This window comes from Rhinolophus ferrumequinum, chromosome 4, assembly GCF_004115265.2.
Source record: "Rhinolophus ferrumequinum isolate MPI-CBG mRhiFer1 chromosome 4, mRhiFer1_v1.p, whole genome shotgun sequence".
Lineage (NCBI taxonomy): Eukaryota > Metazoa > Chordata > Mammalia > Chiroptera > Rhinolophidae > Rhinolophus > Rhinolophus ferrumequinum.
The window spans coordinates 58,329,128-58,354,141 of NC_046287.1; the positions used below are offsets into that span (position 1 = coordinate 58,329,128).

At 44.8% G+C, this 25,014-nt stretch overlaps 1 protein-coding gene across 1 annotated transcript; it reads left to right on the plus strand.

Annotated features, from left to right (window-relative positions):
* Positions 1–835: 835 nt before the first annotated feature.
* Positions 836–23,840, plus strand: PLAT (plasminogen activator, tissue type). Its single transcript, XM_033105071.1, has 14 exons — positions 836–1,022; positions 11,878–11,966; positions 13,121–13,163; positions 14,501–14,638; positions 15,032–15,142; positions 15,520–15,694; positions 16,664–16,755; positions 17,972–18,146; positions 18,662–18,747; positions 19,653–19,848; positions 19,960–20,096; positions 20,258–20,398; positions 21,232–21,398; positions 22,939–23,840. The coding sequence occupies exons 2-14, from the start codon at positions 11,895–11,897 to the stop codon at positions 23,095–23,097; spliced, it is 1,692 nt and encodes a 563-aa protein (XP_032960962.1). The 5' UTR covers positions 836–1,022; positions 11,878–11,894; the 3' UTR covers positions 23,098–23,840.
* Positions 23,841–25,014: the final 1,174 nt, after the last annotated feature.

Here is a 25,014-nt window from a genome sequence, read left to right on the forward strand (position 1 = left end):
ACCTTTCCCCTACACTGCGCTGTGTTTCGTTATTAGTCATCTTTATGGTGTTAACAAGTCAAACAGGTTGTCTATCTCCAGGAGCATTTACATTTAAGAGCAAACTATAGCACACTGAAAAGCTTCCCATCCATTTAAGGGGTGGGTGGCAGTAATAGAATTTCAGGCAAGGTTGAGCAGGAGAATAGTTTGGGCAGAGCATTGGCTCAGTACCCCAACCCCCTTTATTCCACAGCCCCTCTCAGGGAATGCTGGAGCTGAAAAGACCTCACTTACCCCTGATTCACTTTATAGAGAGGAGAAATTATTTTCCCCATGATTGTAGAGTGGCAGGATTGGGGAGTGGCAGGGCAAGTGCCTGATGAAGCAGATTCCAGACTGGGGCACTTTCCACTACAGGTGAGCAGGTGAGTCCTGCCAACCATAACTGCCCCACCCTCTCCCCAAATGCTCCAACGTTGGCATTTCCTCTGCCTGTAGGCACCTGGTCCACCTGTTCAGTCCTTCCAACCTCTTGTGTCCAGAAGGGCAGAGTTACTGCTGGAGATACCAGAAGAATCCCTAAATCTCCTCAATGTGTATTTGTTTAAAATTGTGAAGACCACTGTTGGTGACAGGGGCTTAGAGCCAAATGATCCTCGGGGTCCCGTTTAGGTCATTGAGACTAGGATTCTAAAGGAAGATGACTCTTAAAGTTCCGTCTAACTCCCAAATTCCTGTGATTCAATGACATCAGGACCATGAATAATCAGGCTGGCCCAAAGCCAGGATGGGCTGTGCAGCTTCCATCGTGAACTTCCTCCCCCTCTTTATAAAAACAGGCCCGCCCCGCATTGGTTCCCTCATGGCTCTGTCCACTGGACATCCTCCTGCTGCAGAGAAATCCGCCCACCAGGGGCCACCGACCCCACCCCCTGCCTTGAAATTTAAAGGAGGTTGGAGCCGTGCAGAAAGATTGGCGCTGAGGTCTTGCAAGAGCTGAGGCTGACGAGAAAGCCTGGGAAAGAAGACAAGGAGTGGCGGTAGGTTGAATTCTGTGCCTCTCTATGCATCTGGCTCCTCTTCTCTCTCTTAAAAGTCTTTCGTGCAAACTGAGAGATGGACTTTGTAATCCAGGCAAAAATAGGATTAGCTACAGTCTACACCCGGGGGAGGTGGTCAGGGGAAGAGAAAATAGGAGGGGCTATTTCTTCGAGAAGAAATCTCTGCCTGCAGAGTAAAGGGAAAAGTGAAAAGAATTATACAGAAATGCTCTGAATAGACAATAGGAGCACCTCATGACTAACGGGCCAGAAATGTAAAATCAGCTGCCTACGGACACGCTGGTGGGGTGGCAGTGAGAAGTGGGAGCGGGCTTGTCTGGCTAGGCAGCCTCCCTCAGGGAGCCCATGGAGAAGCTGCAGCTGGGGATGGGGCAGAGAGTGACTTATCTCCAGAGCAAGATTAACTGGTGGGAAGTGCTGGGAAAGAGGAGGGGACTTGCAGAGAAGGGCCTCTGCTCTCCCCTGACACCCCCCACACCATCTCCGCTGGACAGTTTTGTCTTCTGGATTTTTGCCTAGTGCGCAAGGGTGACGTCTTCTTTAAGGAGTTTTCAATTACAGGGGGAAAACAAGATCAATGTCTTTTATTCTTAAAGCACTCTGCAGGAAGCATATCAAGGCTCTCTAGATTTTCACTGTTATTATCTTTATTTTCTTAACCTCACAGGGAGGGCAGGAGGGAGGCAGGGAGAGAGCAAGGGAAGGAGGAAAACATGCTGAGCTCCTAGGTAACTAACGACAATCTCCAGTGCAAAGAAGTGTGGTAAGGATGATTTATCTGGTGGCAAAGTTGGAATAATAGTGGTGGTCTCCTGCAGCTGATTGATGACAGAACAGTGTGTGTGTGTGTGTGTGTGTGTGTGTGTGTGCGTGCGTATTTACAATCCCATGAAGAAATTCTGCAAACACAACTGTTAAGTAGAATTCTCTCAAAAGGACTTCCTAGCAATGCTTGCCTGTGGGCAGGAAGACTCTTGCTGGGATCTGGATACTGACTTGTCCAGAATCAATAGATGATGGTCTGAGTGAGCTGCTGGGTGAGCGAGTGCTTCCTGTAAGAGCAGAGCCAGGCTTGAGGCACCCGCAGGGAGGCAGTGAATATTGAACTAGAAATAGCTCCATTCCTACCCATCAATTTATTCTACCTAAAATGTTCTCAGAGACACCAGCCTTGAATCTCTCGATTTTGTCAAGAGTCAGCGAGAGCTAACCTCTGTCCAAACCTCCGGGTCTGTCTCTGTCCAGACTCTCCAAGACCATCTCAGTTTATTTTGCGAAGCCTCGTATCAGATTCTCCCAGTGTCTGTGCTATTTGCAGTTGTTTTATCATGGCCGGGCACAGTTCATGCAGCCAGGGAGGAGCTGAGGAACAGCAATAATGCTCTTCTTAGTTTGTGCTCATTGTGCTCATTGAGGCAGGACTCGGGACGCGGGGCCTAACACTCTGATGGGGAGGGCTGATGCTCAGCACATTTCAAACTACTGTAACAAGCAGCCCAGCCTCAGCTTTGGCGGTGTGACTTGCAGCAACCCTAATCATTTACTAATTTCGTAAATGAGTGGCGGGGACCGCAGAGCAATTGGAGAAACGTAGAATCCAGGTGAGGCTTGTTACTAACCTGCCAACAGAAGTTTTTCTGGTCATGGGATTCTATAGCAACTTAAAGGGCCCCTTGGCTAGGATAATCATTTAGAAAGAGCAGTGCTAGCTTTGGGACTTCCAAAGCTTCCAGAGTGTGTGTCGGTTATTCTCCATCAGACAGCTGAGGTGGCAACATGGTTCAAAGCAATGGCAGTGGATTTAGCTCCAGTCAAATGTAATGCATCTGCTTCTCTGAGATACAGAGTATCTGGTTATGAGGAAAATTTTGGGTGTTGAAATGAAACGTTCAGTTTCACTTTATTTGGCATTGCGCGTCTGCCGTCTCAGAATAAAATTTCTGTTTTCTGTGAGTGGTTTTCAGTTCTTTTGGATAAAACAGCCAGGATAGACAATGAGTAACCAGTACTCTGTCCCTTCTTTCTTTGGTCATTTGCTTTGCATGGGGAAAAATTCTGTGCAGTTTCAGGTTGCAAACCTCATCCCAGTCAACTAGCTCGCAAAACCATGTGGTGGGTCTTAGATCAAACCAGATAAAAAAGTGAGGCTCCTTTAGAATCACAGAAAGTTAGAGCTAGAAAGAATCCATAGAGATCACCGGCCCTGGTCCAGCCCCATGGTCTCCTGACATTGGCTTAGCTGCCTACTTACATTCAAAGACAGCACATTTTCTAAGTGATATTTTGTACCTTTTATGTTCTACTCTCCTGCCTAGGAGCTAGTCTTCTATAGAAGGGGGTAGAGAAACAGATAAACCTCTTGATCACCTGAAAATTAAGTCCCATGGCAGAAGGCTTACTGAACCAGATGCTGGGCACGCAGCAGGCATTTCATAAATATTGTTTGAAGGGATGACTCAGGGCCGTTCTGAGGCCGATCATGATTCCCCAGGAAATGCTAACCAGGTGTCCTTCCTACAGAACTAAGAGTTGGCTCTCCTCAGCGGTTGCCTAGCACTCTCCGTGCCAATGGCCATGCTCCAGAAGGTGACTCTTGGCCCCCAGGCCCAGCTGAGGTGCACAGGATGGCTATGTGATGCACCTGATATGTACACCAGTGGCGTGGAGAGGTTTGTTTGGGGATTGACCCACAAGACCTGATTCCACCTGGAGCCTCTGACCACGTCAAGGTCAGGTTGAACACAAACACTGGGAGACATTTGTATGAAGAGCTTTTTCAGCTTATTATATAGTCACAAATATTCCGCTAACTTACAGCTAGGCATTAGAGAATCCAAACTTAACTCCTCCCCCAAAGGCCCCTATCCTAGACCTCTTGGGCTCTCCAAACCACACTTCCTCCTAAGGAAACCCTGGAAGGGAGACCCTGAGATGTGTGAATTATACTCCTTTGCCCAAAGAAAGGTGTTTGTGCTGAAGAGTAAGAGGATCTGGTTACTTGTGGCTGTTTCCCTGGGCCCCAAGCAATGGGCCCATCTTAGGGATATGCTGTCAGGAATACCCCTTCATTGCCTGGCTAACTCCTATTTTTGTTCCATAAACAGCTTATAGAGTACCCATTCCAGAAAGCCTACCTTCATCAGCCCCTCCTCCACTGTCCAGGAGGACCCCGCTTCCTCTGCATCCCCACCTTTCATCCTCAGCCCCTAGCATATCCCAGCGCTGATCACGTTCTGCTATGATTATCTAGTTACTTGTTGGTCCCCTTCCTCAACTGAGTTTCTGAGAACAGAGCATATGTGTCTTTATACCACAAACCTGTGCCTGGTGAATGGTTGGTGATCAATAAACCTTTGATGATAAATACAGAGAGTGAGTAAATCATCACCTTGAATTCAAGAAAGGAGGAAATTAGACTGAGGTTGAGGTTGAGGTGGGTAGAATGGGGACCTGATAGACACTGGCGGACGGCACCCGAGAAGGTCCTCAAGCTCTTTATTTGAGATCTTTGCGTGAGCAGTTTGATGTCAGCTAAGTTTCTTGAAGTTAGGGAACAGAGGTGAGCGGGAAAGATAAACCCAGTAATCTACGAATAATCTTAAAAAAAAAAACTTCCAGTCAACTTCTCTGTTGGCTATTTACATTTTGTCATGTTCACGCAAAAGAGAAACTTGTTTTATTTTTCCTCATTGTAGTAAGAGCCACTGTCTGCCACCTGGGCTGCAGAGAGAGGGGTTTTACTGAGAAGCTTCAGTTCCCTTGTTTTTCTCACATAATGTCTCTGGTTTTCAAATATTCATGTGGTCTACATTAGACAACTCTTATCAGTAGTGAGGGCCTGATCTTCCAGCTGTCTTAGCTGTTAATTCTGGCTTCCCATCAGAGTCCACACAGTAGCCTTGGCATGTGTGGTGTAAATAGGCCTGGGAAAGGCCAAAAAAAAAGCAACAAAACAGATTAAAAATAGGATAAAAGACACCACCTCATATTCAGGAAATAATGGCTCCTGTTAATACTGATCTGTACACATACATGAAGGGTATGATTCCATCGATGGTAGAGAATCTGGGCATAGATTATCACAAAATGGCCCTGTGGGGACAGAGCCCCAAAAAGCAGTTTCCAGGCTCTCGGCCTCACATAGAAAGGTGCTGGCTCAGGTAGTAAATGGCCATCGACTGTGATCAAATGGCCAGCAGCTGTGGCTAGTTGGCCGTCAGCTGTAACCAGTGAGCCATTAGCCATGAATATAACTGCCGTGGCTACGTTAGCAGGAGAGAAGAAAGGGGGAGCTAGCAGGAAGATGGTGGCTGAGCCTGCAAGCGGCGCAGTGAGGGTTGAGAATTGTGTTGCTCCTGTTTCCGGTTTCTCCAACCCAGCCGCCAGCGAGAGTATAGAGATATGATTCCCCTACTTATGGCTCCGTGGGTGTTCCTTTTTGGCCTCACCATATCCTGCGTTCTTGTGTGGGGAGCGGGACCAGAGGCCCCGCCTGCCGCCCCGCACGACACTTGGCGAAGTCGGCAGGATACCCTGCACTACAGGCCCGATGATCTAGGAAACAGTATTTGGTATTAACACTTGAATGCCATGAGGACCGCTTGGCAGCTTCTAGTTATTGTTCCAGGAAGAAGCTATAAACTTTGGTGCTCCCCTTTCTGAAGGATGCACATGACAGTGAGTATAGCTAACCCTACTGTGCACCAGCCATACGTAGGGGCTTTACCTGCTTCTCTAATTGCCATAACAAGTCACCAGGTGGAAATGACTCGCCCGTTAGAAAAGTCAGGAAACTACACACAGCTGCCTGTGAGGGGCAGGTGGGATTTGAGGTTAAGACTCCGAGGCTGTGCTCCTCACAGTATGACATGCTGCTCCTCTCCGATACCAGCTTTGAACACATTAAAAACATTTGCGATCCAGCCTCAGGACACAGTAAGGAGTAGTGGAAAGTGTCAGGTTTTGAGTATTAGAACTGAGTATACTCGGTTTGAGTCCCAGCACAATCTCTAACAAGGTGTGTCACCTTAGGGCCAAGTCCCTCATACTTTTTTGAAGTTGATTTCTCTCATCTGTAGAAACACATAATAATATTGCCTTAAATGATTCAATGAATGTAAAAGCGTTTTGTAACCTCTGTTACAAACCTCTGGCAAGTTGTGGGTACTCAAAAAACTGATGAGTAAGTGGCATTAATCCAGTTCTCAAAAACATACTCTCACATTACTTTCACGAGTCCAGTAAATTGCAAACAAATTCATGTAATAATACAATGACAGTTTCAATCATTTTTTTCTGATGCAAGTGTGTTGAAATCGGGAGATTCTAAAAAATTATCAAATTATTACACATTTAATTATCATACAGTGATGTTTGCTTTAGGGAGTGGAAAGAAAATGAGGAACTATCCTCATTGCTTAACAAGGGTTTTTTTTTTTTCTAGATTAGATTGCAGGGTTTATTTAGATTTAGACTTTGGGGTTAACATTTTATTGCACTGACTAATTGAGTTAGCTTTTGCCAGCTGAACCTTGTTTTTTCTTTACAAGGATCTAAGTTTATTAGGAAAGGATTTCTTTTAGTTTTTATTGTAGGAGGAGGTTGGACTTCTATTTCCCTAGACCCACAATCAGGATTACCTGTTAGAGGGTGAAGTGTTGAGGAGATAACCGTGCTCAGTATAGAGTTTTCTAAGTAGCCAGGTTAATATCATCTAACCCAGACACAGGTCATATGCTATATTTTGAAGATGCTTTGGAGAGAATTCTGCCCTGAGAAACTGAGTGGAGATGGGTTGAGGGGAGGAGAGGATTCTATTCTATTCATATCATTGGAATGGATCAAATTAGATAGGAAACAGACACTTCCTCTCTTGTCCCCTAGTTATAAAGAGTTCTGTTCAAAAAGAGAGAAAATAAGCTTTGGCACATGGAAAATTACCTTTTGAAATGTTAAGAATTTCTTACATGGTGACAGTTTTTGGCAATGGTTTTTATTCTGAGACCATGGCCTCTATAAAAAGCAGGACCTGTATACTTGTAAGTGGGACCAGAGCTACCAGGCCAATAGCTCCTGTCCTGGCCTCTGACTCTGGCTCAAACAAACGTGAGCTTTTGTGGGAGCTCACCACCTTCACTGAGAGCTGGTTCCTCTCCCCATCTCACCTCCTCTCTTGTCCTGACTCTAGTGACGCCTTTGCTATTTCAAAGCATTCTGACTATTTCTTTTCTAATTTGTTGGCATCCATTCTGGGCCATTGTGGTTGGGGAATGGAAGGAGGTTGTTGGTTTTAAAGCCATGAGTCATTTTAGGGTATTTGGTACTCTTGGAGGCTGACCTCCTTTTAGATTTTCAGAGAGAAGCTTTGCAAAGCAATAATAATCCAAAAATCTCCTTTACCAAAGATTCAGAGAGCAAACCTTGCACACAGTGTAAAATTTGATCATAGTATCAATTTACTTTAGTCTTTCCCTTGCAATTTCCATCCTCCTCTAGCTTGCTCATATGTCTGACTTTTTCTTGCTGGCAGAAGTGGAAACTACAAATCCTCCAGTTCTGTAACATCTGAGGTGATTGCATTGTTTATACCTGGAGTCATAGAACTTGACGGATTGATTAACTACATTTGTACAGTTCCTTTATTGCAAATCTTTATTGCATGTGGCTGAGGGTTTAAATACAAGTACTTATACCCATTTATAAGTGTTTTAAAGTTCATACAGCATGTGCACACTCCTTATATTATTTGTTCTCACAACAGGAACCACAGAATGTTAACCTTGAGAGTCCAGCCCACTTGGTTTTGCATCTTTGGGAACAGATTTTATGTCTCAAAATGTAAATGCTTTTGGAAGGGCAGCACATTAATTTTTATTCAGTCATTTTAACCGTATGTGAATGAGCGCATTAGTTCCTTTCCTGAGAGCAGATTTCTATGTGGGAAGATGGATAAGGTAGGAGTACAGTGGACGGGGAAGAGTAATACAAAGGGAATGTAAATGCACTGAGGACAACACATCATCTGTTGTCCCCCAGGTCCTTCGTCTAGCAGTCCTACTGTCATTCCAATGGCTCCACCCAGTCTAGACTCAAACAGTAATTAACTGGTGCCTCTCTATCAACTTCCCCCATGTTACTCCTGCAGAAATGGACAGTGAGTTTCTGGTTGTCTTGATCATTGATTTCTCAGCCCGAATGGCACACGTCCTGAGCTCTAGGAGAGTAACCCTCCCCCTGGTTAGCAGACCATTGTTCCCGTGTTTTCCTAGAGAAGTCATCATTCATGGTTGTTCAGAGCCAGTGAACAGAGTCTCTCTGTTGCTGCAGCCAGCAGGACCCGACATGGCTCCCAGGCAGGAAGTTCAGAGATGCTGTGGAAGCAGACAAAGCGAGGCCTCTGCGTGTAGTTGTGCAGGCTGTGTCCTGCACAAGCATACGTGCCCATGCATCCTTGAAATCCAGGTCATGCTTTATTTGACAAGTCATGTGCCGTTTTTCCTAATTTGCATAGAGTCTTTGTCAACTTGCCAAGCCTTGTGTCTGCTGAACTCCATCCACCAGAGAGGGTACCCTGTGCACATCTGCAAAAATCAATTTTTATGTGCTAAGGTCAGCCTGTCAGGGCTGGAGCCTCGGGATCTTGGGGACTGCAGGCTTGATGGCCATTCTACTGATCCTCTCACACCGTGATTCGTGCAGTGATTCAGAGATTCCAGTCTAACAAATGTGAGAATCTTCATGGTTTCCCTTTTTCCTTTCCTTTCCTTTCCTTTCCTTTCCTTTCCTTTCCTTTCCTTTCCTTTCCTTTCCTTCCTTCCTTTCTCCCTTCCCTCCCCTCGCTTCCTTGCCTTTTTAGTTCTTTGATCATGGGAAACTGTTAAATATAGCAAAAGGAAGATAACAGAAAAAAATTACAAGTCTTTGTACTTATAAAGCGAACCTCAGAAGGACTTCTTACACTGATTCCTCAAACCTCACCTCCCACCCTGCCCTCTCCATGAGCGTCTGGTGCTTCTCCCTTTGGTGGGAGCCCGTGGTCCCCTGAGTCTGAGTCCACATTTCTGGCATTCACTTTGTTCTTTGTCCAGGTACTACCCCAGACCTCTGCACCCACCTCTTTAACAAAGGCGAAACAAGGACACATTTTCCTCCCTTTTCTCCTCCTTCCTTGTCTTCGTACTGCACTGGGATGACGAAGTTCTTTGTCATCCTCGTACCCCTTTGGCCTGTCCAGATGCTCTCATTGCCTCTGTGCAGTGAGGATAAAGCTATCGAATTGTTGGTGTGTGTGTGAGATTCAATGGCACTGGATCAGCTCAAGGCCCAGCAAGGCCAAAAGAGTCAGAGAAAGATTAAGAACTGATAGAAGACAGTCTCTAATTCTTCCTGGAGCAGAGGACAAAAATATGCTCCTTCCCCCGTTATGCTGATTCTTTAGTTGCACAAGGGTTTAACATGATGCAGCTGTTGGAGTCTTTACACTCAGCCCTAAGTCAGACTCCTCCCCTGCATTTGTTCCTCCTCCCCCTCATATGTCAGGGAATGTAAGCACAGTAATACTTCGCTTCTCACTTTGCAATTTTCCAACATCTAGAATCGTGTTCCATTTATCAGGATGGTGAGTTCTTGAAATAAAACAGTAACTTGGTGGGCATCCAGAGAAAAGACTAAACCAATCCGCTGGGCTTGGGTAAATGAGTATAATTGAAAGGGCTAGTTGGTTTGGCGTGTAACTTAAGTTCCTGTCCGGCTGGTGGTTCATTTGCTCTTTCATTCCTTCATTGTTTCATTCAGAATTTCTTCATAAAGTCCTGAGAGTTTAGACGTCTCCCTATCCTCAAGGCTTGGCTAAGCTAATAAAAGATGGAGTAATCTGTAAATATGTGAAAAATGATTAAGGTCAGGAAGAAAGAGGGAGAATACATTTAGGAAGATCTATTTTTAAAGGTTATAAATAATGGAATAAAATTAAGAAGGGGAATTTAAGAAGAATTTTGGGAAATTTTGAGAAAGGTTTAAGGAACGTTAAGAAAGAAAATCCAGAGCAATTCTCTGTGTTCAGAAGACCCCCGGTGCACTCCAGTTGTGGATGGCCTCACCTCCCTACTGCTTTCTTCTGAAACTGCCTGAAACCAATAAGTAGTAGCAAGCTGACTCCTCTGAGTAAGGAAACAGCCCCCAAAGAGCACACCCCACCCTGCCTAGAAGGGGGCTTGGGCATGCAAATCAGAACAAAGGCCCAGATCCCGAGCTTCTTTCTGTTTCCTTCACAAGGACCAAGGGGTGTGCTGGTTAGCAAGACTCCCTGTGAGCCCAGGGTCTGGGTTTTCTTGCTGGAATCTTGTTGGCCAGGTCCTCTCCCTCCCCCCACTCTAGTTTCCCTCCTCTGCCTGTCACCGGCACCCCAGGAGGAATCTTTGGGGCATAAAGAGTCTCCCACCACCCCTCCCACACTTTATTTTTTTATGCTTGCTCTGAAGGGAGCTTGGGACCATGTAAGGGGACTGACACTTCCAATAGCGAGTTTCTTTTGCGAAGAAACAAAGAAGGAACCAGAGTCAGAGGTAGGCCAGGATGAAAGTCCTGGCAGCCTCTATATGGACAGATCCCTTAGGTTCCTTGGGTTGAGGGGGAAGGATGGGACCAAAAGTTGTTGTGACTGAAGGGAAGTGAGTCAAAGGAATAAAGGCCCTAATTTAATTCTTATGGACGAAGGAGTGAGTGGGTCTGCCAGACCACAAATAACGTCCGACCAACTAACCTACTTTAAGTTGCTGAGGGCAAGATCACTAGTGAAAGGCACATGGAAACTAGGAATTTGGAGCCCAGGAAGATCTGAGTTTAACGACCAAAAACCAGATGCCTCTGCTCCTTTCTGCAAATCTGCACTTTGTCAGGCCTGTCTAGAAAAAAAAGACACAGACATTCCAATGGAGCTGTGGGGAGGGGTGAGAGCTGATATGGAGGAGACTTCCCTTTGTTAGACAAAGAGGCATGGAAATATAAGTGGAAGAGCTGAGGCAATCTGAGGTAGACTGGCTCTGTGATGTGCCAGCAATCAAATCCCTATGGTTTCCTCTAAAAAGCCAGAGAGAGGACATTGCTGTGGCTCCGTCTGGTCAACCCCAGGGCAGGAGTTCACTTCCAGGGAAACCCAGTGGTACCCGGTCGGCCAAGAAGTTCCAGGTATGGCCTTACCCTTTAGCCCATAGAAGTCTCTGGGCAAAATGATCTTCCAGCGAGCTCTGTCCATCAGTGGATGCGTGGATAAACAAAATGTGGTCTGTATGCGCAATGCAATATAATTCAAGCTAAAAACAAAGGAATTTCTGACAAATGTTACAACGTGGATGAACCTTGACAACATGATGCTAAGTGAAGTAAGCCAGGCACAAAAGGACATTGTATGATTCCCATTATAGGAGGTACCTGGCATAGTCAAAGTCATAGAAACAGAAAGTAGAGTGGTGGTTGCCAGGAGAATGGGGAGTTATTGTTTCACGAGTACAGAGTTTCAGTTTGGGGAAATGAAGGTTTGCAAACGGACAGCAGGGATGGCTGCATGACAATGCAAATGTACCTAATGCCACAGAACTGTCCACTTTAAAATGGTTCAGATGGTACATTTTTTGTATATTTTATCACAATAAAAAATGTATACTATTATATATATTTAAAAAAATATTCCAGACACGTGTCATGGCATTTCCTGCTGTGGGAGTTAATTCTGAAGGGCCCTGGCCATGATCAAGTTGCAGGTTCTTGGACTTAATTGTACTCTTTGACCTCTCATATCACATGATTAAGCTTTTTTCTACTCTTCCAAAATTTAAAGGACACTCTGAAGAAACCATGAATAAAATGAAGAGAAAACTGTTGTGTGTACTGCTGCTCTGTGGAGCTGTCTTCACTTTGCCCAGCCAGGTGAGTGTGCACTTTGCGTCTATGTGCCCCACCCCTCGAGGCTTTGGAACTTCCAGGCGCTTCTTGGTACACCCAGGAGCCCTAACGCAGGGATGGTGTCAGAGTAGAGAGACAAAGGGACAGAGGCCAGCAGAGCTACCAAACACACATGTACACAGTCCCCAGGATGCTCAGGATTCAGGCTTCTGGCAGCAGAACCCTGGACACTCATTCTGACTTGAGGAAACAGTTCTTAATTCCACTCCACTGCCTCTGAATGCTTTCTTTGGAACTGTTTTTAAAGAATGTGTTTGAATTAATCCATAAAGTACTCATAAAAGACAATGCAAGCACTGTGAGCTATAAAAGCAGGCAAGTGGCCCTCTTTTTTTCTTTTTTTAATTGGGGAATATTGGGGAACAGTGTGTTTTTCCAGGGCCCATCAGCTCCAAATCAAGTTGTTGTCCTTCAGTCTAGTTGTGGTGGATGCAGCTCAGCTCAAAGTCCAGTTGCCATTTTCAATCTTAGTTGCAGGGGGCGCAGCCCAACATCCTATGCGGGAATTGAACCGGCAACCCTGTTGTTAAGAGCTTGTGCTGTAACCAGCAGCCATCCGGCCGCCCAAGCAAGTGGCCCTCTTGCTGCTTACTATCTAATTGGGGTGGAAGCTGTACAATACACATGCTCTCCGAAATGCCCAGCAACAAAGGGCATCATATGAGGCCACATGAACAATACCTGAGCAGCAAGATTTTAGAGGAGAGTCAAGGATGGTTACGTGGAGGAACTGAGAACTCCAACTCCACCATTCAATATGGTAGCCACTAACCACTTGTGGCTATTTAAATGTAAGTTAATTAAAATTAAACAAAATTCAATTTGGTCGTACTCGCCATATTTCAAGCACTCAGTCACCATATGTGACTAGTGGCTACATATTAGCACGGATATGAAACATCTCCATCATTCAGAAAGTTCTTTTGGACAGCACTAGACTAGAAGGAGAAGAAGAATTAGATAAGAAGGCAGGAAATGGACATTCCACCTGGGGCCAGTTACCTGAGGGGTATCTCTGGGCAGGTGGCATCTGGATATGTGGTCTTTTGGGTTGGCCACCTTTATTCTTAAGACACCCAGCATGTGCTGATCCTTGTTCTACCCGGGTTTCTTTGCAGGAAATCCACAGGCGATTCAGAAGAGGGGGCAGGTCTTACAGAGGTAAGATGAAGCTGAGGAGGAGTGGGGCTGATGGAGGTGGGAGGCAGGGTAGGGCTCGGGGGCTCGGGGTGCTTTAGGCTCTGTCAGTGTGGTTATCTTCTACCCATGACCTGCTAACTTAAGCTGTATGAGGGTGAAATTATGCAGGGCGATTCTGCACAAGTGCCTTGTTTTCCCTCCATCACTTACTCACCATGTACCCAGGTAGATGAAACCAGTGAGCTGGGATCTGAGAGGACAGGGACAGGTGTGTCCTCAAAGAGTCAGACTGTTAGGGAGTCAAAAAGCTGGTGGGAGCCTGCAAGCTCAATGGCCCTAAGTCCTGTGACACAGAGAGGAGATGGAACCTGGAGGGACTGAGCGCTTTGCCCAAGGCCATACTGCTGCCAGGCCACACCTATCCTGGTCCTCTGGTGCCTTTTCCCGGGCTGTGATCCCATTCCTGCTGGAATCCACCTGGCATCTGTCTTAACAGCTCTGTGCCTCAACTTCTTTCGGTTGGTAAATAGGGATAATTAACCTTCTCATTAGAATTCCAAGAATGAAAAATGCTAACAACTGGATTGTCTTGACTCTGATTTGAAGAACTCTAGGCCTAGCTTCAGGTCCAAAACTACCAACTTGGTGCCCTCATGTCTCCTTCACAAGCTAGTTCCTTTTGTGTCTGAAAGACTTTGCAACACACCTTTTAAGGTGGACGTTTCCTCAGAGTAAGTCACACCTTAACTCTCAATGCCCTCGCTGTTGGATAGCACAGCATTTCTGACAAGGTACGCTGGCCCCAACAGGCCCTCAAAAGAAACAACAGCACTATTTACAATGAGCATTATGTTGCTTCCTTATTTAAAGATTTTTTAAGTTGGTGTTCTCTTTTGCAAAGAAAAAGAGAAAGAGGGAAAGAATATTAATAGGAGTACTTCAGTAATTTTCATTATACCAAAAATACTATTGGAAGCAGCACATTTTCTACACTAACTAAAATGACAATTTTCTTTGTTTGGGGCCAGAAATGCATCATTTCGGTGTGGCCATACTCATGCGGATCAAAAACGCTGTGTATATTTTTGATGAATTAAAATGAAAAATTGGAGTATTATCAAATAAATGTATTTTGATAGATAAATTCAAAATGAGGGCCCATCAGAGAAAAAAAACAATAAAAGAGGGCTTTGGTGACAAAATATTAGGTATTTGTTGTCTTCCAGCTGAGAGCAAGAAAGGAATAAAGGGTGGATCGTATTGAAAGTGAGTAGAGGATTTTCTCAGTAAGACCAGCAGTGGGGTGTCAGTTTTTGGTGACTTGTGCCCTAAAGAGACCTGCCTGTCTTTTGTTATAGTGACCTGCAGAGATGAAAAAACACAGATGATCTACCAGCAACTTGAATCGTGGCTGCGGCCAATGCTTAGAAGCAACCGAGTAGAGTACTGCTGGTGTAACAGTGGCTGGTCACAGTGCCACTCTGTGCCCGTCAAAAGTACGTATGTATGGACTGAAAGCAGAGCTTTCAAGCTTCAGGATCCAATCCCATAGCCCAAACCCTGTCTTTCATGGTCCCTGGCGTGTTCAAATCTTCAAACAGAGATTCCAGGCATGTTCCTTAGGCAAATGTGAAGGTGCCAAGCAAAAAAGGAGCAAGGCTGTGTGACCTCAGACAAATGCCTTCACTTGCCGAGCCTCAGTTTCCTTATCTGTAAAATGGGGAGAATAAATAGTACATACTTCATTGTTTGCTCTGAGATTGAATCAGTTAATTTTTGTAAACCGCTTAGAATACTGCCTGACATGTAGAGAGCACTTTTAAAATTTTAACTCATATTACTCTTAATATGAGAAAATAATTAGGGGGTTCCTTGTTTATACTTGACAGGTTGCAACGAACAGAGATGCTTCAATGGGGGGACATGTTGGCAAGCTCTGTATTTCTCACATTTTGTCTGTCAGTGCCCTGAAGGATTTGGTGGGAAACTCTGTGAAATAGGTGAGTGGTCGGTGGGTGGGTGTGAGAAAGGGTCTGAAATCCCAATTGCCAAATCTACCCAGAAAGAAAAGGAAGTGTGTGGTGACAGGGACATGGGTGGGGGTCGGGACAGGAAGGGTCATCCCAAAGGTCAGTTAGGAAACCAAAGCCCTGGGCCCAATGGGCAGAACCTGGGATGCGAATCTGGAGTCTTGCTCTGCCACCTCTCAGCTGGGTGGCACTAGGCACCCATTTACCTCCTGCATTTCCAGTAGCTTCAGCAGCCAGCCTGCCTCATGGGTTTGGGGTGATGACAAAAGCAGATGTGAAACCCTTTGAGAAACAAAATGAAAGGGGGGATTCACATGTGAGGTGTCATATGTCCTGCTTTCAATCAGATGCCAGTGCCACCTGCTACAAGGACCAGGGTGTGACCTACAGGGGCATGTGGAGCACAGCGGACAGTGGGGCTGAGTGTATCAACTGGAACAGCAGCGCACTGGCCTGGAAGCCCTACAACGGGCGGAGGCCAGATGCCATCAAGCTGGGCCTCGGAAATCACAATTACTGCAGGTGAGAGGGCCCTCTTCCCTAATGAGTAGGTTTCTCTCTGGTGAGAAGCTGCTACTGTTAGAGAAAAGACCTGTATCAAATTGGTCAGAGCTCTCCATGGAAACAGAACCAAAAGAATATATATATATATATATATATATATATATATATATATATATATATATATATGATTTATTTTAAGGAATTGGCTCACATGATTGTGGGGCTGGGAAGTCTGAAATCTGTACATAGGCCAGCAAGCTGGAAACTCAGGGGTTGATACTGCAGTCTTGAGACAGAATTTCTTCCCTGCTTTTGCTCTTAAGGCCTTCAACTAATTGGATGAGGCCCACCCACATTATGGAGGATAATCGCCTTTCCTCAAAGTCAATTTATTGTAGATGTTAGCCACCACAGTTACAAACTCCCTGTGCAACTGTGCCTAGGTTGGTGTTTGATTAAAGAACTGGGCACAATAGCCTAGCCAAGTGAACACATGCAACTAATCATCAATGTCCACCCGTTGTCCACCTACCCTGTTTCCCCGAAAATAAGACCCAGCCAGACAATCAGCAATACTGCATCTTTTGGAGCAAAAATTAAGACCCTGTCTTATATTATGTTATATAAGACCCGATATTATATTATATTATATTATATTATATTATATTATATTATATTAGACCCGGTCTTGTCTTATATTAAAATAAGACTGGGTCTTATATTAATTTTTGCTCCAAAAGATGCATTACATCTGATTATCTGGCTAGGTCTTATTTCCGGGGAAACATGGTATGCATATCTCCTTAAACCACACTTAATCTCCAAATGAAGACAATAAGTAAGTCCTATTTCTGCCTAACATACTACAGCTATCTTGAGTACAACCAAAAGCACTCTCTTTCCTCAGGAGAGGATGCAAAGTCCTTGGGCCTGAGGAGGAGGCTTCACTTTTAACCTCCCCCTGGCCCTCCCTGACTAATTTTTCAGAAACCCAGATGGAGACTGGAAGCCTTGGTGCTACGTCTTCAAAGCAGGGAAGTACACCTCAGAATTCTGCAGCACACCAGCCTGCTCCAAAGGTAAGTGCAGCCTCCCCACCTTCCCCTGAGGCGGCGTGGGGAGAAGAGTCTAGAAGGACAGGCTGATAGTTATTCTACAACTGAGGAGACAAAGGAATAGGCTACTAGTTAATCATTTTGGTTGCAGAAGGAAGAAAGTCAAGAGACTTAGGTCTACATCCGGGCTTGACCTCTAACTAGCTATTTGTTTGACCTTGGGCAGATCTCTTCACACTTCTGACCCTCAGTTTCCTCATCTACAGAGGAAAATGTGGGGCTGCATCAATCTTTTTGAGAATGAATGGAGATTCTCCCTGTTTTGATTGATGGGCCTTCCTCTCTCTATATATATATATTTCTCTCCTTTTGACGTTAGAAAATTTCCCAGATTCAAAAAATACTAAGTCATAAAAATGTACTATGAATTCAATGGTGCTTTCACAAATAATTATGTTATTGACCACAATATTGTGAAAAACTTGCCTTAACATTCTAAATATGTGCATATTCAATGTGCATTGAATCTATAGGTCCTGCTGACATACCTGTGAGTTTGACTCTTCACAGTAATGCTAAAGCATCCTCCCCGTCTCCCAGGATCTGGTCTAAATTGGGACTTACAGTCTAGATGATCTTAAAGATCCCTTCTAATTACGGTATTTATGCATAGTGGTAAAGTTTGTCAGTTTCAAATGGGGATAAAAGAGGGTAAAATGAGGTAAATAGGTGAAAATAGGTAGCACTCCACAGTTCGTACTCTCGCTTCCTTCCCAAGCCCAGCGAATCCTTCAGAGCACTGGCAGACAAAATCTGAGAAATTAGGGCCTGATGACATATCCCTCCATTGAAGTACCTCGGTTCACTGTCAAATATAAACAAGGAAATCCCTAATTACTTTCAAAGCAGCTTCAGAAATAATCACCACTAATTGAACACAGCACTCTTTCCTGCTGAACCTGGATATACCCTCTGAATCTCTCTCAACACAGCAATCTAGGAAGCCACATCCAGTTGATGGAAGTTGGCACACAAGAAGAAAAGCCTTTGCCATCCCTATGTAAAAGGGCTTAAGAGGGAAAGGGGGAGGTGAGGTGATACCACGCCTTTCTCACTGGCAGGCTGGCTGCCTTCACCTCCACAGGCCAGCAGCTCCATGGCAAGCCCCGATGCAAACCCCAGCTTCCCTGCTTTAGCATTTAATGGGTTTTGTTTCACTTTGAGATTTTTTTTGTTCTAGAAAAAAATGGGGACTGCTATTTTGGAAAAGGGTTAGCATACCGTGGAACCCACAACTACACCACCTCTGGTGCCTCCTGTCTCCAGTGGAATTCCATGATCCTGCTAGGCAAGATTTATACAGCACGGAACAGCAATGCCCAGGCACTGGGCCTGGGCAAACACAATTACTGCCGGTATGTGACACAGGGTCCAAGGGGCTCAGGTCTGGACAGAGGGCGAGATTAGGGTATGGGATGGGAAAAGAATTGATGCCTAAAGTTATATGGAAGACCCAGTGGGCGGGAAGAAACTATGGTTATTATCCAATCCAACCTATTCATCTGCTAGAATAACAGCTATCATGAAAAGCGAAGTCCACCAGTTTTTCAACCCCGAATGAGAGGTCCTGTCCCATAGCCATTTAGTCTTCTTTGTCCCGTTCTCACGTGGCACTGTTATTCCAGTGAATTGTAAGAGTTTTCTCAAAGCACAGCTCACAGTTATCCCCAACAACCTCATGAGATGAGAATGTCATGTTGCTGAAGTCAAAGCTGTTTTCCTGCGGTTGGGTCTGAGACCGAGCCAAGCCCAGAACATGGGGTCCTCCCTCCCAGCTCAATGTTTTTTGTCTTTTGTTCACTTCTCCTCTAATGTGGCTAGTGTTGTGATTGAAAACGTGATTGAAAACCTTACTCTCTGTATCGTCTAGGAATCCAGATGGGGATGCCAGGCCTTGGTGCCACGTGATGAAGGACCGCAAGCTGACATGGGAATACTGTGACATTGCCCAGTGCTGTAAGGACCGGCCCTTGGCCACCTCCCTTTGCCCAGCCTAAGTGCCCTGTTCCTCTTGACCATTTTCTCTGCTGTTTCCTGTGTCTTCACGGCTGCCTCGTTCAGCCTGTATAGCTGCCAGATTTTCAGGGAGGTCAGGCCTTGGTGGGGAGGAAGCTTCCGTGACTGAAGCAATGGTGGGGTAGCAACACTCTTGGACAGGTATCTACTTCCCACACATGGGAAATTGTCTAAGAATAGATTATTAGTACTCAGTTCCTGTGAACACACAGATCAGCCAGAATGTTCCATAGGGCACATAGAGTCTAACTGGGCAGGTAAAGCACAAACTACCAGTTAACTCACAATGAAAGTCGTGTATGACGAGTCCTCAGTGAGCAGTATCAGGATGCTCACTCCAAACCTAGTAGGCTGGGAATATCGAGAAATCTTCGTAAGGAGGTAGGATTTCACCTGGCTTGAAAGATGGACAAGTTTGAGTAGGTGGAAAAGAAATGGGGTAGACCTTCCCCAGGAGGAAGTTGCGATGCTTCATTATGTCTCAAACCAGGAAGTGGCTGCAGGAAAAAAACAAGAGATAATGAAGCATAGCAGAAAGATCCCCAGTTTTGGATGTAGACAGATCTGGGTTCTAATCCAGGTGTTTCTCAGCCTCTCTGAAGTTCTGTGTGGTGAAGGTTAAAGATGGTGTATAGACAGTGTTTGGCATGTACTGTGTATTCAACAAATGAAAGCTGTGGTTTTTATCATCATGGAGACTGCTACCGCACTCTGCACCAACCAGTAGAAGTGCGGTAAGCCTGTAAAAATTTGGGGTTCCAAGAGAAGAAACCAAGGTGGGTATTCAAGAACCTCACCTCATGACTGCAGGTCTGATCTCCCTTCTTTGTCCTTTCCTCTCCCAGCCACCTGTGGCCTGAGACAGTATAAACGGCCTCAGTTTCGCATTAAAGGAGGACTCTTCTCAGACATCACCTCTCATCCATGGCAGGCTGCCATCTTTGTCCAGAACAGGAGGTCGCCAGGAGAGAGGTTCTTGTGTGGGGGAATATTGATCAGCTCCTGCTGGATCCTGTCTGCTGCTCACTGCTTCCAGGAGAGGTAGGGACTTAGAAAACCCAATCGATTTCCTATTCTCTAAGGCCTCAAAACCAGGCCCATCAGAGGAAACCTCCCAGCTAGAAGTGTGTCCTAAGGCTGTCTCTCCATTAGGTTTCCTCCCCACCACCTTAAGGTGGTCTTGGGCAGAACATACCGGTTGATCCCTGAACAGGAAGAGCAGAAATTTGAAGTAGAAAAATACATCATCCATAAGGAATTTGATGACGACACTTACAACAATGACATCGGTAAGATGTCATTATTCTCCCCAATCCAGTTAAAACTCCGGATCGCATAACGCACATCCACAAACCCTCCTTCCAAACCCTTGCCCTCTCCTTCATCTATTTCCCCTAAAATCAGAAGCTCTTCACACCGGGCTTATTCTCTTCCTCCTCCTCCCTCCCAGCACTGCTGCGGCTGAAATCAGATTCGCTACAGTGCGCCCAGGAGAGTGACACTGTCCGCACAGTCTGTCTCCCGGAAGCCGACCTGCAGCTGCCCGACTGGACGGAATGTGAGCTGTCTGGCTACGGCAAGCATGAGGCATGTAAGTGGAAGGAAGTCACGGCCCCATCCTGTCTGTCTGCAGGACAGCAGGGGATGCAGTTGTTGACCAGAGAAAAAAGAGGTCCTGAGAATGGTTCTGGCCTGGGGTCAGGCACTGTCACTATGGAAATGTGGGCAAGTTCCCTGTAGAGTGAGAACCTATCCTCTGCCTTCCCTACCTCACAGGGTCACCATGCAGGTCTGAATAGCACAGATGCTTTGAAGAGCTTAAGGTTTCAAGAAGATTCTGATAAGAGTGGAGTACAGTAATTAAGGGTGTGGCTACTTGGGCTCTGCAGTGCTATAGTCCCGAGTTCAAATCCCAGTTTTGCACTTTGCCAGCAGTGTGGGTGTAGATTTTTATTTTATACTGCTCCAAGCCTCAGTGTCCTCATTGGTAAGACAGGGACAGAATAGCTACCTCCTTAGGTTATAAGGATTAAGTGACTTATTAGGTTAAACCAGTAATTCTCAACTGGGGTGATTTTGCCCCGCAGGAGACATTCAGCAATGTCTGATTTTTGATTGTGACAACTCCGGATGAAGGCTTACACTGGCATTTACTGAGTAGAAGCCAGGGATGCTGCCAAGAACAGCATGCCCAGGACAGCACCCCACAAAAATTGTCTGGTCCAAAATGTCAATAGAGCTGCTTTTAAAACCCTGGGTTAAACTCATAAAACAATAAAATATCGGCAATTCCGTAGGATTCAACCTAGTATGTGCAAAGGTTGATAAATGTTAGCTATTATTAGAAAATATGGCTTTCTCCTTCCAAAAGGTTTAAAAATACCTGGTCTTGAAACCATAAGACGTTTCCCTCCTCTCTTTCAGCTTCTCCTTTCTATTCTGAGCGGTTAAAGGAGGCTCATGTCAGACTATACCCATCCAGCCGCTGCACATCCAAGCATTTGTTTAACAAAACCATCACGAACAACATGCTATGCGCTGGAGACACACGAAGTGGAGGGGACCAAGCAAACCTACACGATGCCTGCCAGGTAAACTTGAGCGTCCTTCTACTCTGAGCCCACCCAAAGGTAAAGATGTTCTTTGACCAACAGGTTCTTAACCAAGGAAAAAAGTTACAGCCAGAATGGAGTGATTTCATCTTGGTGAGGCCCTGGGGATTCTAGATGAGGGCCTCAGAGAATAAAGCAACTGGAGAAAGATCAAAGTTACCCAAACTTAAGAAATCTAAACTGCAGGAAATTTCCCCAATGTCTGCACAGGAAACTCCACCTGGTACAGGATTTCCTGTAAGCCTCAGCAATTAATTGACTATTGAAGTGATGGATACAACAACACAAATTAAGAAATTCTTGACTTCTGTAGGTTCTTCAAGATTGAAGTTGCTTTGTAACAGGGGGAAGGAGGAATGACAACTGATGGGAAGTACGACAGAGATGATTTGTGAGAAATAAGTTTTAAAAATTCATCGCTAATACTCTGGGAAAGCAAGCTGTTTCAGGCTCTTTGTGTTGGAATCTTTATTGGAGTTGGTACTTCTATTTGATAATAACAAGACACTGGTGTGTGGGACACAGACACACTTGTGATATTAGGACCTAAATACAGCCAATGATCTGTTATTGAGGAGACACTTTCGTGCCTGCAGTGTGCCAGGCTGTCCACTGAGGGGTTGGGGTTAGAGGGATACAAAAAGAAGTAAGTCCAGGCTCTTGCATTGAACATTTTGTGGACTTTTTTCTTATAAGGTAATCATATCAGCATTTCTCCACTCCCCCTTGGTTCCTTGATAGCCTTTGGCTCTTTGAATAGTTTCTTCAGAAACCTCAACTGTACCACCTAGCTCAACAACCATAAAAAGTTCGTATACAAAGTGAAACCAGGATTATTTGCAAGCTTCAAGTGAAAAAACCAAAAACATCATTTTGAGTCAATAAGACAATAACAGCTAACAATTGCCAAGAGTTTTGCTAAATGTCATACATTGTTCTCAGAGCTTTCCAAGCTTTTCTTCCAATTAATTCCCATAACAACCTTATCAGGTATATGGTATTATCTCTATTTTACAATAAAGATACTGCAGTACAGTTAGCCCAAGGCTACACAGCTAGTTAAGTGGTGGAGTTAAAACCAAGGATGAGGCCTGAAATGTCTGAGCAATTATCTCAATTGTACGTTACACTGTAGATACAACCTAATTCTCTAGATCAGGGGTGTCCAAACTGCGGCCCGCGGGCCAACTGCAGCCCGCAATCCATTGTTAATTGGCCCGCAGCAAATTCCAAAAATTTATTTAGTTTACTTAAATAAACCAGGTGAGGCAATGCGTACTTCACCTCGAGTGAGTGGCCGGCTGTTTGTGTATTTTATCGCATATGGTCCTTGGTGAAAAACATTGAAAAAAGTTTGGACACCCCTGCTCTAGATGATCATGATCATGGAGATAAAAATTTCCCTCTCTGAAGTAAGCGCTTTGAAGAGTACAATATTAACACAACAAATACTAACCCTAATTTCTGCCCATAGAGTCTACAATTTTTGCAAACAACTAACCTGTTCCTTCTTTTGCAGGGGGACTCAGGAGGCCCGTTGGTGTGTCTGAAGGACAACCGCATGACTTTGGTTGGCATCATCAGTTGGGGCCTTGGCTGTGGGCAGAAAGATGTGCCGGGTGTATATACCAAGGTTACTAATTACCTAGACTGGATTCAAGACAATACGCGCCCGTGACCAGCACCCAATCCCTGAAATCACGGCTGACCCTGCTGCCTCCACTTCAGAAGACACCAACACAGAGTGCTTCTTTATACTAATTTCTCCATCAGCAATCGTACAGTACAAGTGGGGGGAGAACCGGTAGGAGAGGGGAGAGGATATTTTTTCACAGGTACTTCCCACTTTGGAAGTTTTCAGGGTTTACGGTCTGATTTCTGAATGTGTTCTTTCAGATTGGCAGACAGATAAATGCCAACCCCTCCCAGAATGCCACCATTTAGGGCACAGGAGAGATAGAATGAAAGCCCAACTCCGAATCTGTCAACTTAAGAAGCTTTGGGAATGGGACCACAAAGATAAAAAAGCATGTCTCCGTAGTAAAAACTTAGATCCTTCAGGAAAGAAGCCTTGCATTAGAAATAGAATGTGTATTTATAGCCACAGGAAGCCCAACAGGGGCCTGAGCCTCCCAATGAGGAATGAGGCTGGCTGGCCAGATCATATTCCTCAAAACCATCCTTTCAATCAAGTATTTGTCTTTCTCCTTTCTCCACTCTACAGATCCTGGAAGGTATTCCTTTCGTGTACAGTGTAAATCCTTTTCTTATCAACTTTATAATAGAAGAATTGTATCATTTTCGTAACTGATAAACTAGACTTTAGCATATTTATAGCAATCCATTTCAGTTTTTACTTTCTGTTGCCACAATTCTGTATTATACTGTATTGAAATAATAAATTCAGATATATTTTTCACATATTTTCCCAAATCAGAGTGGAATAATTGTTATATACACAGTGTCCCACAGCTGATTTATTCATATTTACGTTTTAAAATCATTCAAAGTATTTCCTTTCATTCATTCAACACACACAGAATACTTGCTGCATCCAAGGCAGTGTGTTAGGTGCTGTGGATAGGAAAAGGGGGAAGAGAAAGGAGTTCTTGGTCTGACAGGAAAATAAGGTTATTTCGAGAAATAACAAGGCAGAGCAGAGATGGACCACAAAATGGCAGAGAGAAACTTTTACTGGAATTCAGTTGCAGGAGGGGTTAAGGAATCTTAAGGGGAAAAAATAGAATTTGGTAGGGCTTTCAAAAATTGGGCAAGATGTGGACTGGTGGAGAGGTGGGGGAAAGGCGTTCCTGAAGCAAGAAATTACCACTGCATGAAAATATAAAGATCTGGAGAGCAAAAAAGGCAGTGGGTATATGGGGAGTTGAGAAGTACGGTGTGAAGTGCATGAAGAAGAATGTTGGTTGGCATGTGTTATAGGGACTCTGAATGCCCAACTAAGTTGGGACTTCATTTTGTAGGCAAAAGGGAGAGCCACTGAGGTTCTTGCTTAAGGGAAGTGAGGAACTGAGCATGCCCTAGGAATATCAAGCAAGTGGTGGCTGGAGAGAGAGCAGACTAGGCAGGGAGACTCCCTGGACAGCAACCCAGTAACAGAAAGGAAACGATGGGATAAGAAGAACTTAAATATGACCTGCTAACATAGCGACATCCCAATTGTTGGTTCAGACGAGAAGCTAGTATTTAGGCCATCTTTTTTCTCATTCTATTTTGCTTTCCTGTTAATCAGAAAGAATTAACTCCCAGATTAGTTCACGCAAATGTGTTACTTCAGGAATGCTGCTGTCTGCTTCTCTTAGACTACTCTATTAACTATCTTGAGATCTAACCCATATTCCTGGCTGATACCTGACAGTTTTTATCACTGACACCCCAGATCCAGAAATAAATCTGCTCATGCAATGCTTGCTGTTGGGTAGATTTTGACAGTTTCTTGGAGACAAGCAAAAGTATTTGCAGTTGTCTCTGGCTCTTGAGATGTTGTCAGAATGCTCAGCTTAGAGGTTCTTAGAAGAAAAGTGGTTTCAACTCACAAAACAAAGAGTCTAGGGCTTAAGAGGTTGCTTCAGGAAGG

Bases quoted from the DNA above. Each gene is read 5' to 3' on its own strand.
- PLAT (XM_033105071.1), top strand. From the start codon at position 11,895: ATGAATAAAATGAAGAGAAAACTGTTGTGTGTACTGCTGCTCTGTGGA. The intron at 15,695-16,663 runs GTGAGAGGGCCC...CTAATTTTTCAG, and splicing joins GGAAATCACAATTACTGCAG to AAACCCAGATGGAGACTGGA. The intron at 20,097-20,257 runs GTAAGATGTCAT...CCTCCCTCCCAG, and splicing joins CACTTACAACAATGACATCG to CACTGCTGCGGCTGAAATCA.